Raw genomic sequence first — 13,753 nt, 5'->3', positions numbered from 1 at the left:
ACAGGGAAATTTGCAGGGAGCAAGCAGATTTCTAAGAATTTGGAGCTATCAGTGTCCCGATTGAACAAACCCCCTCTGCAAACCTAGGGAACAGGGTTGGACACCGCTTTATGTTGCCTGTGGCTTGACAGCTCCTCTTTATCAGAGCTATTTTGGGTCTCTCTGGGCCCCAGTGGGTCTCAGCAACAGCTCCAGCCTCCTTTTGCTTCAGCAGGATTCAGGTGACCCCAACTGAACTTGGTCTGAATGTGAGATCCTGAGCTAATTTCTATAGGTATTTCTATAGCATTTGTTTCTGTGCTGAAACCTTTGCTCTGTACATAGGGTGCTGGGGCAGTGGGGGGAAGCAGTTTCTGTTTGTCAGGCTTGGTGGCTCTTTCTTGCCCAAGCAATGCTAGGAGCTGAAAAGCTCCTGAATTTCACCATATCCTGGACAGCCTCAGGGGATTAACCCATACTCGTGGTTGGTAAAGAATGAGCTGGGTTGTCCCTGGAGGGTAGGGTCTTGAGACCCGACTCTTGAGATGGGCAATAGATCAAGGTGAGGCCTTAGCCCGTACTTCCATCTTCTGGCTGAAAATTCAGCTGTCTGTGGACCCTTTCTCCCCATCTGCTGGCTGTGCAGAGGTTGTGTAGGGTGGCTGTGGGGGCCAGGAGGATCCATCTTCTGTAGGGATGGCACTTTGGTGTCATTCTCCTTAAGGCTGGCACGGTGTAGCCCAGGATCCTGTCACCCTGAGCCAGGGGTGTGGGTGTCCTGTGCTTGGCCTGTGCCCGCAGGCAGCGAGCAGCTCCTGGTGCTGCCATCGCACTCCCGGCTCTGGGCTGAGCATGAGCCGGGATGGGACAGCCAGCCAGCTGCTGGGGTGGAAAAATACTGGGCAGTGCCTGCAGTTTGCTGGGTGCCCCTTGCCGGAGCGTGTGGAGCTTCCTGCAGAGCCATGATGCGGGGTGGATTTGTCCTCCCTGACCGACCTGTGCTCTGGAGGATCTCGGCTCCAAATCCATGTGCTGATGGACGCTCCGAGGGGCAAAGGGGGGCATTGCAAAGGCACTGTCTGTTCCCCCCCTAAAGACGCCCCATGTGCACCAAGCTTCTCGTTCTGCCCTGTTTACCCCGGGCTGATCCCATCCCCGCAGGTTACGCAAAGGCAGCCGCTCATGTAAACGCCGGCGGAAAGCCCTGGATCTGCTCCCGACGCCGCTTTCCCGGAGCGATGCCAGATTTTGGGGGGGGGAGGACCGGGAGGGATTCAAAAAGGACCAAACACCCCCTACACCCCCCTCCCTCGGTGTGGGGCGAGGCGGGGAGGGGTGGGGGGTGAGCTTCCCTCCCGTGGCTGGGGGTGGGAACTGGAACCAGAATCACCCCGTCCACGAAGCCACCGGAGGAAGAGGGCGGAGGAGGAGGGACAGCGGCCCCATGTCGTCCCCCTCGGTCCTGCCCCCGGCCCGGTCCTGCCCCCGACCCGGCCGGCGCTGCCCAATCAGTGCGACGGGGCCGGCGCTGAGGCGCCATTAAATGGCGGCGGGTGCGGCCCCGGGGAGCCGAGCGTGGGATCCCCGCGCCCCTCCGCAGCCTCCCGGAGCAGGTAACGGCCCCTCCGGGGACAGGGGGGTGTCCCCGGCCACCCTGACCCCCGCCCTGAGCCCCCTCGGGACCGGGAAGGGGGGTGGGGGGTGAGGACGGCTTTGCTGTGCGCTGCCCGACGGCTGTTTGGCGAGCGGACCTTCTGGGGGAGAATTCCTGTTCTGTTTTTCTTTTTCTCTGGCGGGGGTTGTGGAGAGGCAGCTCGAGTTTTCTCGGGAAAACAGATGCTTTTTGCACGGTTGTTTTTTTTTTTTAGCTTTTCCTCGGCGGGGCTGGAGCTTGAGTGCCGTCCGCCCTGCCGGGAGGGGAGCGGGGTCGGGGGGAGTCCCCATCCCACCCCCAGCGCCGGCTGGTCCGGGCAGAGCGGGTGTCAGGGCTCGGAGTGACCTCTCCCTGGCACTGCCGAAATCGTTCGCTTTTCTGAGCTCCTTCTCGGGGACCCCCGCGGGGACGGGGGCCCCGCTCCAAACTGCACTGGGTTTGGTGGAGATGCAGGGACCAGAGCCCCTCCAGCCCCCACATCGCTGCCTGGGTTGCTTGGGCTGCCTGTTGTTTTCCTTTGGGCTGCCTTCTGCCCCGGACAAGGCTGGGATAACTTCAGCTGCTCTGAGAAAAGCTGACAAGCTCTCCTTGCCCAGGCAGTGGTGTTAAGACAGCCCCAGTTAAGCTTTCCGTGTGCTTTGGCCTTGCTCTGGAGTGGTGGTGAGTTGGGAGGTAAAAAGTTCACCCTTGGGCTGAGGAGCATTTTTGAAGGCTGTCACTTGGTGGATGAGATCTAGGTGAGTGGCAGGCTGTGGGCAGCAGTTTGGGCATGGTTTGAAGGCATCCCCTGAATTTGGAGCAGGGCTTTCCTAGCTGCCTGCATCTGCTGGAGCTACGGTGTTTTCTGCTGGCCAGACCACCATGGAGTCTCTGGAGGTGGCTCAGTTCTGTGGCCGAGCTGTCTGATTGCTCCTCCCTGGCTGGGGGGGTGAAGGACTGGGGAGTTCAAGGAAGGGCTGACGGATGGGGCTTTTTTATTTTGTTGTTGTTGTTGTCCTCCCCTGCAGGAACCCCTTGGTCAGGTCTGCAGCCATGGCCACCTCGGCGAGCTCCCAGCTGAGCAAAGCCATCAAGCACATGTACATGAAGCTGCCCCAGGGGGAGAAGGTCCAGGCCATGTACATCTGGATCGATGGGACAGGGGAGCACCTCCGCTGCAAAACCCGCACGCTGGATCATGAGCCCAAGAGCATTGAAGGTGAGAGGGCTGGTACAGGATTCACAGCCCCTCTCCAGGTGGAGGAATGGAGAAAGGATGCCATTTCTCCACTTCCTGGCAGGAGGATGGTATTTGGGGAAGATGCTGCTCCTCTCCCCTTCCCAGTTTCCTCCTTCCTCCAGATACCCTAGGGGGGACATTGCCAGCTCTCCAGATGTGGAGTTCCAGTGAGATGCCTGGGGTTGGGAGCTGTTCCCTGGCCCTTCCCTGCTGCGGAGGGGGCTGTTGGCAAGGGCTGGGGGCTGTTGGCAGTGGCTCGGTGGCCCGTTGGCTCTCAAGTACTCGTTTTGGCCGGAAGTAGTTTGGCAGAAGAAAGTGGAGGGGAAAGAATGGAGCTATCCGGTGTAATTAAGAGCTTGTGTCCCTCAGAACAAACAGTCCCAGCTTACACAATAATAGCATTAGGATTTTCCTCAGGTTGCCATGGTGCTGGCTGGAGACTGTTATGAAATGAAAATACTGTGTGTGACTGAGCAGAATTATATCTCCTTTTTTTTCCCCCTTTTTTTTTTTCATTTCCTCTCCCCTTTTCCCTTTAAGGGAGTGGTTGGCACAGCTCCTTTGCAATCTTTCTGCTTCCCATCCTCCCCCTTTGCCCCCAGGCAGTGGAGGAGATAACATGGCCCGGGTGGAGTTCACTGCTTCTCCTGCTGTGCTTTGACCTGGAGGGCAGGGGCCAGGCTGGTCAATACTTTGTCCCCATCAGACTCCAACTGTATGGAATTTGCTTCCCCATCTTCTGTATGCTGTGGCAGAGCGAGGAGGGTATTTCATGGCTCCCCTCATTCCTAGGGGATGAAGATCCCCTGCCCTCTCCCAGCCCTGCCATGGGACTGGGTGCTCTGCTCATCCTGGTGGTTGTCGTGACATGGGAAATGTCCTCAGTGCTGCTCTGTTTGCATGGCCTTGGCCAGCAGCCCAGCTCCTTGCCTTTCCCAGGGTGGCTGGGGAGTTGCACTCTGCTGGATTTTTTGCTTGTTTAGTGGTTTGTTTTGTGGTGGTGTTCTGTTTATTTTTTTCTTTGGCTTCCCCCACTCGGAACAAAATCAGCTGAGTTGGGGTGAAACGTCCTGTAGGTCTGTTTCCTATAAGCACCTTCACCTCGCTGAGTGCACCCTTCTGGTGACCAGGAGCCCTGGGTGACTATGGTTTGTTCCTCTCCCTTGCTGCAGATCTCCCCGAGTGGAATTTCGATGGCTCCAGCACCTACCAGTCTGAAGGCTCCAACAGTGACATGTACCTGCGACCTGCTGCCATGTTCCGGGACCCTTTCCGCAAGGACCCCAATAAACTTGTCCTCTGCGAGGTCTTCAAATACAACCAACAATCTGCAGGTAAGGAACGGGCCTTCTGGGGGAGGTGGTGTCCCTGGGGAGGGGAAGGGGTGACAGCCCTTGGGCTGCTCTTCGTGTCCTTGACATCGCGCCTGGCACAGAAATAACACTGGGAATTCTGCTGGGAATGTCAGAGGCAAACCAAGTGCTGGTGGTGGAGAAAGGGCTGGCCCTGGGGTCCTTCCCCAGTGCTGCTGGGATGCACGCTGTAACTAACAGGGAGCTGGGGAGTGGAGGTGGTGATAAACCTCGTGTTGATGTTCTGTTCTAGAGACAAATCTCCGGCACACCTGCAGGCGGATTATGGACATGGTGTCCAACCAGCACCCCTGGTTTGGGATGGAGCAGGAGTACACCCTTCTGGGGACAGATGGACATCCATTTGGCTGGCCTTCCAATGGCTTCCCAGGACCCCAAGGTAACCTCCTGGGAGCCTGTGCTGGACCAGTTCAGCAGTGCTGAGACTGATCCCTGGGATGCAGTTTAAGTGCTTCAGGAGAGCTGAATGATCCGAGGTGTTTATCAAAGGGAAAGGGGGGGTAATAGCAATGGGGACATTGGGCTGGGTTTTGCCTTGGAATTTGGGCCATTACAGAAAGGCCAAGATGAAGATTGGCCATGCTTCAAATGTGCTGCTTGCTTTTTTAGCCTGCAGATGACTTCTGTCCAGCGTGATGGAGCACAAGCTCAGAGGAAGTTGCTTTGTGTCAGTGCTCTGCTAGTGGCAGATTTGGGTTTTTTTTTCCCACACACCCTGAGCCTTTTCAGAGTTCTTCCCTGTGTGTGTGTGTGTGGTCTTTGCTGAATTTAAGCCCTTTTCCTGCTGGAAACTCACGGTGCCCTTGTTCTTCACCTGTGCAGGTCCATACTACTGTGGGGTAGGGGCAGACAAAGCCTATGGCAGGGACATCGTGGAGGCCCACTACAGAGCCTGCCTTTATGCTGGGGTGAAAATTGGAGGAACCAATGCAGAAGTGATGCCAGCTCAGGTAAATTGCTTTGGGTGCCTCCTAGCATGGGTAGATAGAGAAAAAAAAAAAAAAATTCCCAGGCAGTGGGAGCTTTTTAGCTCTGACCTGTGTGGCTTTGTGAATAAAGGGAGCAGAAGGGGATGGGAGGTGCTTGGCTGTGGTGTCTCTGCAGCACTGACCCCTCCTCCTTGTAGTGGGAGTTCCAGGTGGGGCCATGTGAAGGGATTGAGATGGGGGATCACCTCTGGATTGCTCGCTTCATCCTCCATCGGGTGTGTGAGGACTTCGGTGTTGTCGTGTCCTTCGATCCCAAGCCCATCCCTGGGAACTGGAACGGTGCCGGCTGTCACACCAACTTCAGCACCAAGAACATGAGGGAAGAGGGAGGTCTCAAGTAAGTTTGTGGGGTTTTTATTTTCGAGCTGGTCTCTGTTTGCGAGGCAGCAGGCTGGGCTTGGTTGCTGGCAGGAAGGTTTCTGCAGAGCTTTTGAGGAGATGTCACTTGTTGCTAGCTTTGTGTTTGAGTCTTGTGTGTTCTGCCAGTGCTGCAGACAAATTCTTGACATAGACTTTTTTATTTTTTTGGTTTTTTTTTATAATCATGAGGAAAGAGACCATTTGCTTCTGGCTAGGCCAGGCTGTGGAGGAAAATGCCATGTTTTCTTGGAGATCCTGGGGATGTAAAGCCTGAGTTCCCATCCGGGACTGAGGTGCTGAGTGCAGGGAGGGACCTGGGTTGCAGTGGAGCTCTGAAGGGATTTCTCTTGGCACCTGTGTTTTCCTGCCTTAATCTTGTGCCCTGAGATAATGAGCCAACCCATGACTGTGTGACCTCCCCATATAGAAACCTCTGTGTTCAGCAATCTGCATTCTTGAGAGCAGGGTCCCCGGGCAAATGCGTCTGTGGGGTTTGGCTGTGGATCAAACTGGTGTTGTCCCACACACACCACTGGTGAGGGACATTTGGAACCCATGAGGATCCTTTTCCAAGGCCCAGCCTGGGTCAGCAGTAGGAGTGGAGAGGAGCCCTGTGTGGAGATGATCAGAAAAGGAGTTTGCAGGGTGTAGGCTTCCTCGGGTCTGGATGTCTGCTGTCCCTGGTCTGGATGAGGATCACCAGGGGTGTCTGACGGGCGGTGTGTCCCCCTCTCCCTCCCTGCCCCCCAGGCACATCGAAGAGGCCATCGAGAAGCTGAGCAAGCGTCACCAGTACCACATCCGTGCCTACGACCCCAAGGGGGGGGCTGGACAACGCCCGGCGCCTGACGGGTTTCCACGAGACCTCCAACATCAACGAGTTCTCCGCCGGCGTGGCCAACCGCGGCGCCAGCATCCGCATTCCCAGGAACGTGGGCCAGGAGAAGAAGGGATACTTCGAGGACCGCCGTCCCTCTGCCAACTGTGACCCCTACGCGGTGACGGAGGCCCTGGTCCGCACCTGCCTGCTCAACGAGACCGGGGATGAACCTTTCGAGTACAAGAACTGAGGGGACGCCGTGCCCGCGGCCACCGCCTGCCCCCCGGCCTTCCCGCACCCCCTAAGCTTCCCTTCTAGCTGTAATCCCAAGGGTACAAGATAACACGTTCCGTGTCTCAGTAACTCTTGTTGTCTCGAGGTGGGGAGGAGGGCAAACTTAGTTTTATCCGTGTCTTGTTTGTCATTGACTCTGTGGAAGACGAGAGGAGGAGGAGGAGGGGGTATTAGAGAACTCTTAACCACTGTTCTATTTTATGTCTAATTCATGTGTACATCCGACGGGACCCGGTGGCTTCCAGGGACAGGCTGCACACACAGCCAGCCAGCAGGCCAGTAGTGGGGAGCTTGGAACCAGGAGTGACCTCCCTGAGAGTCCCAGGTGTGGTTCTGGCCCCTCTGCTGGGTCTCTGCAGGTGAAGGGGTTGCTGAGGTCGGGGCCTTTGTGAGGAGAGGGGAAGACGGGAGCCGGGATGGAGCCCCGTGTCCTCCAGGCTGCGGGGTGTGATGGGGAGATCTGCACCCTCTGGCCACTCCTGAGATTTCTGGGAATCTTCTTCCTCAGCATGTGAGTGTTGAGGAGAACTCCGCAGTTCTGTCACTGGAAGTCAACCGGTCTCTGGCTCATAACACAGAGTGGAGTAGTATTTTTCTATTTAAATATAAAAACAAACAAAAAAAATTCTATATGAAAGTGTTTTTTGTTTTTTTAAGACAAAGAGATGATGTTCCAAGGACTCGCCTGGCTAGAGCAGACAGAGCTCCTCAGGATGCTGTCCGAGGGCTTCCAGGTGGGACTGAGGGGGAACTTGGAGGGCTCGGAGCAGGAGACTGGGATGAGATTTGTTTCAGCATGGAGTGGATTTTGCAGGGGGTGGTTCCCAGCCCCGGGAAGCCTGCAGGAGCATTTCTCACTGTAGCTTGAGCAGCCGTGAGCAGGCAGAGCAGCAGGAGGAAGCTGTCCTGAACTCAAAGTTGACCGGTCAACTTCACTGCCTTCTGGACAGAGCTGTAGGGGTTTGACCCTTCCAGCAGGGCTAGCATGTCACTAAAGCAGGGCTTTTGATAAAGGAAAAGAAAAAAAAATAAAAGTTTTAGATTATTTTTTTTCATAATGTTCTTAGTTTCTAAAACTGAATGGTTGTACAGAGACTGTTGATGTCACTGTTGTGTCCTGGATCTCGGGCTGTCTTTCATCTTGGCTGTGATTTGGGCTAGGAGAAGGGAAAGGCCACCTGTCCCTCCTGGCCAGCTCTGCTACCTCCTAGCTCATGCTGGGAGTTTTGAACGTTCCAGGATTTTACACTTGGCTCTCGTAGATGGTGCCAGTTATATACTGTTGCATTTGGACTTCCAGATAGGTTTGTTTTTTTTTTTTTTATAATAAAAAAAAGAAAAAAAAGAACAAAACCTTAATTCTGACTTCTGCCTCCTTTCTGTGGTTCAGCCTGGCAGCTTCTCTTGTATGCTTGTTGCCTTCAGCATTTGGAGATGTGACCCTGGTGGTGGGTAGGCTGTGGCTTTTGATTTATGGGGCTGGGGGTCTCATAATCCACGTGTGCTCTCCAGAAATGAGGGTTATGGAGGTGGCTGTGGATTCTGTGGTGAGTGATGGTCCAGCTGGGAGCAGAGAGCAGATCTCCTTGTGTGGGTATGGGGTGTGAGTGAGTGTGCCCCCAGGGAGGGGTAAGGGATGAGCACAGGTCTTTGTTCTGCACCCGAGTTCTGCAGCCTGGAGCAGTCCCACAGCTGTATTAAACTTGGGAAAAGGGGCTTTGTGGAAGAGGACCCTTCCCCACTCTTCCCATGCAAAAAATGCTGTTCATCCTATTAGGTAAGGAACAGGCATCTTTGTACCAAATACCTCTGGTATCAACCCAGGCTTTTGGAAAGGAAAAAAGGTGGTGAAAATGCCAGTCCTTTAGCTTGTGGTGCTGCGTATTCCAGCTCCCTGAGAGGTAATTTCCTTTGGGGGTGGATGCTTTAACCATTTCCATCTTTAAATCTGGATTAGCCACATGGGAGCATCCTACTGGGCTGTTAAGGCTGTTCTGCCATCACGTTTTTGTGAACCAAGTGGTCTTTTGCATCTCCCTCCTCCACAGTCCCAAAATTACCAAGTCTCCCCTTGCCCCTGTGGGGTGTTCTAGAGCTGAAGTGAAGTGGACACTGATGTCCCTTCCTCCAGGTGTGACATGGCCCTGAGGACTTGGGCTGGGGCAGGATTACTGCAGGCAGAAGAAACTCATGCTCTGGAGTAACTCAGGAGCCCAGAGATGCTGGGATTTTTCTGCTGATTGTAGGTTGGGGTGGGAGGAGCAGCTCCTCTTCTTTCTGCCTTCCCAGGAGATGTTACAGAGGGAAAAAAGGCTCACATCTGAATGAAGAAAACTTCTGTGAGGGCAGACCCAAAGGTGTTTGCTCCTTGTGACTCTGCTCTGAGCCAGTGCTGGGTGTCTGGGGACTCTTTTGGGGTTTTGGGGACTGTCCCCCTCCCTTGTGCAATGACCTCTGATGAGAACATGCAGAGGAGGACTCTGGACAGCCCCAGCCCTGCTGCTTTCTGCACTCCAGGGTCTCCATCCCCCCTGGGACATGATGTGGACCAGAGCCTCTCCCAGCTGCTGCTCCCCGAGGTATCTGTTCTCTGTTTGGAAGGAATGGGTCCTGTGGATCAGCACCCAAAATCAGCCTTGGCCTGGCACACAGCACGCATGGGCTGACCTCAGAAGAAACCTGCCTGGATGGGGAGAAACCAGAGGGGGAATGTGGCGTGGAAAACCTGTGTCTCTGGAGCAGCTCTTCACAGCCCTGTTCTCCATCACTGCTCCTCTCTTCCTTCCCCTGGTGAGCTGGTGCCAGGCTGCTGGGCTGGCAGTGCAGGGGACAGACAGCTCAGGAGGCTTTGGCTCAGCCAAAGGTGTTTGGGTTTTTAATTTTTTTTTCCCCCAACTCCCTCTGTCCTGGCCTGCCCACAGGCTGGCACAGCCGGGCTCTTTTGGGCTCTTTTATTTCATAACCCACATTATGTAAAGCTCATCTCCGGTGGGGACATGGCTGGGTGATGGGAAGGACTCGTGTTCCTCTGCCCCTGGGTGTAATCCCTGCCTCCAGACACAGTGGGGTTGCTGGGAGGAACAGCAGGGCTGGGCCAGGGTTTCTAATCCCTTGCCCAAGGTGGAGCTGGCATGTTTGTGCTGGAGCCCTGCTTGCCTTCAGCAGCAGCAGGTCCTGAGCCCCTGCCTTGGCTGCTTCCTTGGCCCAGCCGAGCACCACCACACCTTGGGACCTTCCCCTCCTCCCCTTGTGTGCTGCACTCTCTGTGCTCCGTGGCTTTGGTTTGGAAAGTTGAGAAAGAGTGGGGGTTGAGAAAAATGGAAGTGGAGACTTCTGCAGCTCCAAACCCAGCAGCAAAGCTGGGCTGGCAGGGGGGATGCAGAGCCTGAGGAAGACCACAGCAGCTTCTTCATCTCTCCCACCACTGACTGCCCTCCTAGGCTGCTGCACTGCAGCACATTCCAGTGAGGATCTGGGGGAGCCATGGGGATCCTGTGGGTGCTTGGCAGGGTGTTTGTTGGCTCCCCAGTAGCCTGGGAGAATGAGCAGCCTTCAGCCTGTGCTCAGCATGGGTGATCTTCCAGACTCTGTGTGGCTGGACAGAGGCCGTGCAGGTTCAGAAGGAAGGGTCCTCTTCCTCTGCTGAGGTCTGAGATGAAGCTGAGGACACCAATGCCTCGCTCTGTGTTTTCACATTCTGTGGGTGGATGAGACACCAGACTCCACAGTTTTTGCTGCCAGATTTCCCCAGTGCCAAATCTGCTGTTAAAATGAGAATTATTAATCTGATACAGGTTTGGGCTGCTTTTTCTCATCACAAAGCTGGGTGGCTCAAGCACATCCAGATGGCTTGGGGAGATGCTGAGCAATTGGCCAAATTGCCCAGCTACTTCTGTCCTGAGCCAGAGCTTGCCTCAAATGCCTTAAAACACCAGAAAGCAAGTGAAGGTGGGATCCTTCCCCCCTGTTTTGTTTTCAGGGTGAGCTTCTTCTAAATGAGGAATTGAGAGCTCGGACAAAGAACATAATGATATTCTAAAAGTGGTCATGTTCTGCTGTAGCTAAATCTAGCCCTGGTGCCAAACAGATTTATTTCTGAACGAGATCATCTGCAGGAAGGCAGACCCAGCTTTCTGAGCAGCAGGAGCATCGTTGTGGCTGCTGGGCTGGTTTCAGGTGATGGGCAAGGCAGTGTTTGTCAGGAGAGGTAATACTGCTGCTTGATGGCTGCTGGAAGAAAAGCAGAGAAGCCCCTGGCACAAGGGAAGGAAAACAAGGAATGTGTAAGCAGAGACATGGCCAGCTTCAAAGGGGGCACAGGGCTCCCTCTGCTCCTGCTCAGCCCTCGGTCTGAGGAGCTCTTGTGCTGTCTCTGACCTCAGGTGGATTTGGGCCAGCATCTCCTTGGGGTTTTCCTTGCTGTCTCACTAGAAGAGAGATTTTAAGGACTGGACACCTGCAGTTTCTTCATCCTCACTTTCCTATGTAAACAAGGCTGAAAGGGAGAAGATAAAATGCATACAGTGCTTTCCAGAGCCTCCCACCCCAAAGCACTGGGAAGGGCTGTGCTGGGTGGGAGGTGAGCCAAGGGGGATGGGGATGGGGGTCAGCTCCAGGCAGGATTAGTGCAGACACCAGGTAGCAGCTGAAGGGTTGGATGGAGGCTCCTGGTTCCTCTCCTGGGCTGGTGCCTGGTTGGGAAGGGGTTGATGGTTCTGGGGCAGTGACACCGCATCCGGGAAACGCTGCTGGGGGTTCATGGAAAGAGGACTCCATCCAGCTCGTGGGTGTCACACCGGGGCTGGGGTGAAGCAGCCAAGCAGGCAGGAGAAACAAAGATGCCTTTGTGGCTGTTCCCTGTCCTGCGGAGCTGCCTGGCCCCGGGCCAGCGAGGTGCCTGGCTCGGTACCCAGAGGAGAGGTTTGGGGGGACCTGTGACCTCCCCAGAGTCACCCCCTTGCCGGGCTGAAGGGGATGCTCGGAGACCCCCGAGCACAGGTACTGGGACTTTGCTCTGGAAGGAGAGGAGATGAGTCCTGCCAGGTGCAGGCTGCATCCTTAGAAGTGCTGAGTTCTACCCAGGGGGTGGAAAAAAAATCTCATCCCCTTTGGATCTCCAGGCAGCTTGTTCCACCAGCATGAAACCTACTTAAAATCCATCCCCTTTTGGGGGCAGGGAAGGTTGCATCCATCCTCACACTTGTCTGTGAACACAGAAAAACTTCTGGTGACCAGCACAGGGCAGGTGGGAAGCAAGATCTGCTCGTAGGTCCTCAGGGTGCTGTTTGTGTTGCATGTTGCTGCTCCTGCTTGGGAAAGCCCCTGGGACCTGGAGAGTTAATTCTTCATCCCAGCTGCTTTCCTCCTGGAGCTCAGCAGGAAGAGGGATTGTGCTAGGCCAGGGGCACCACTGCGAGGGGGAGGAGAAAAAAAAACCCAAAGCTTCATGTTCAGACCTTTTACCTAATTTCCAAAGGTTCAGAGCCCAGGGCTGTAGCAACAGGAGCAGGCAGTGGGGTGATTGGAGCGGGAGGCTGTGCTAGGGTTGTCCTCCCAACACCATCCCCACTGCTGGGATGTGGCTGGCGTTCTGCCCCCCCTTCTCCTCATCTGCAGGATGAGTTCAAGGAGTGGTGTGGATTTTGGGGTTTTGTTTGGTTTTTTTATTTTGCTGGTGTTTGGTTAGATTTGGGTTTGGGTTTGTTTTGTTTCAGCTGATTGCCTTTGCTCATTTCAGGTGTGTCTTGCCCGGTTCCTTGGAGTTGTTTCAAAAGTTCTTGGCACTTGTGAAATCCACTTGGCATCCAGGAAGGACTGGGCTCATGTCTCTAGGAATTAGTAGGGTGGTAACAATCTGGAGAGTTGTTGTGTGTATTTGTATAAGCATGCAGAAGTGAGAGGGGGTGGCACCCTGTCCAGAGACACTTCCCTTTTACCAGGGTCAGAGAAACCTTTGCAAAAGTGTCAGAGATTCCTGCAGACAGAAGGCCCAGACACAGGGCTTTGGGGCAACACAAACAGCTCAATGTCCTTCTGGTGCCTATGGACTGCCAGTTCTCCTTTTGGACTTAAGTCTGTGGTTCAACCACCAAGGTCATCTCCAAGCACAGCCCATGCTATAGGAACCCTATAGGAACCCTATAGGAACCCAATGAAGCTGGGATCTGCTCCCCAGGGCTTCCCTGAGCAGCACCATCTCACTTTGGTGGCATCATCTCCTTTTACTCCTTGGTAGCACTTGATGTAGCCGTGGGCTCAGTTTCTGCAGGTCACTGGGATCCCATCTCCCACTTCCACAGCCACAGGATTGCATTGTAACCCGAGGCTGGGAGCATTCCTGGCAGAGCCAGAGCTGTCCAGGCAGCAGCTCACCGGGGAAAGGAAGCAATCAAAGTGGTTAAAGCAAAAAGCACTTGGCAGGGGAAAGATGGGGATTGTAAGAGCAGCTGAGCTGGTTTACACAGAGCTAACCTGTATTCCCCAGGTCTCCAGGATCACTTCAGCTGTGTTTGGTTACATCTGGTGCAGAGGCAGCTCCATCCTCCATGAACCACAGGCTCAGCAAAGCGTATGTTGGAGCGAGGCACTGAGTCCATTTAATTCTCCATACAGTGGCACAAGGTTCCCTTTGTCACAGGACAAGTTTTTCAGCATGAAGCTGGGTGTGTTTCTGCTCCTCCTGGCCTGTGCACGGCAGTGTGTGCTCACAGCTCCTTCCCCAGAGAGGAGCAGGTATTTCTGTGCACTTGGTGTATTTATCTTCAAGCTGCCATTAGTCTTTAAGAAAAAAAAGTGTTGATACAGTCAGCACAAAGCTACCTTTGTGGTTTTTTGGGGACTGTTTGTGCTCAAAAACCTTTCTGTGCATTTGAACCCTGTCACAGCTGAGCACGGTTCATCCCCAGGGAGCTGGGTGCAGAGAGGACCAGCTTCCTCTGATAAGAACCCATGGCATTGGGGTTTGGGCTCTTTGCATTATTCTAGTACCCTCATCTGTGTGTAAATGCAATTTGCAGTCCATTCGTCTTAAAGAAGATCTATTGTGATGTCTGTGTTCTCAAGTGT

At 54.5% G+C, this 13,753-nt stretch overlaps 1 protein-coding gene across 1 annotated transcript; it reads left to right on the top strand.

Annotated features, from left to right (window-relative positions):
• Nucleotides 1-1,487: 1,487 nt before the first annotated feature.
• Nucleotides 1,488-8,005, top strand: GLUL (glutamate-ammonia ligase). The gene is given in 8 exon segments (XM_030455674.1): nucleotides 1,488-1,592; nucleotides 2,641-2,831; nucleotides 4,025-4,186; nucleotides 4,458-4,604; nucleotides 5,048-5,175; nucleotides 5,352-5,551; nucleotides 6,325-6,394; nucleotides 6,396-8,005. Coding segments are annotated over 7 exon segments (1,122 nt in total). The 5' UTR covers nucleotides 1,488-1,592; nucleotides 2,641-2,665; the 3' UTR covers nucleotides 6,645-8,005.
• The last annotated feature ends 5,748 nt before the right edge of the window (nucleotides 8,006-13,753 follow it).

The sequence above is a fragment of the Calypte anna genome, chromosome 8, assembly GCF_003957555.1.
Source record: "Calypte anna isolate BGI_N300 chromosome 8, bCalAnn1_v1.p, whole genome shotgun sequence".
Classification (NCBI taxonomy): domain Eukaryota; kingdom Metazoa; phylum Chordata; class Aves; order Apodiformes; family Trochilidae; genus Calypte; species Calypte anna.
This window is presented reverse-complemented; position numbering and strand designations above follow the sequence as displayed.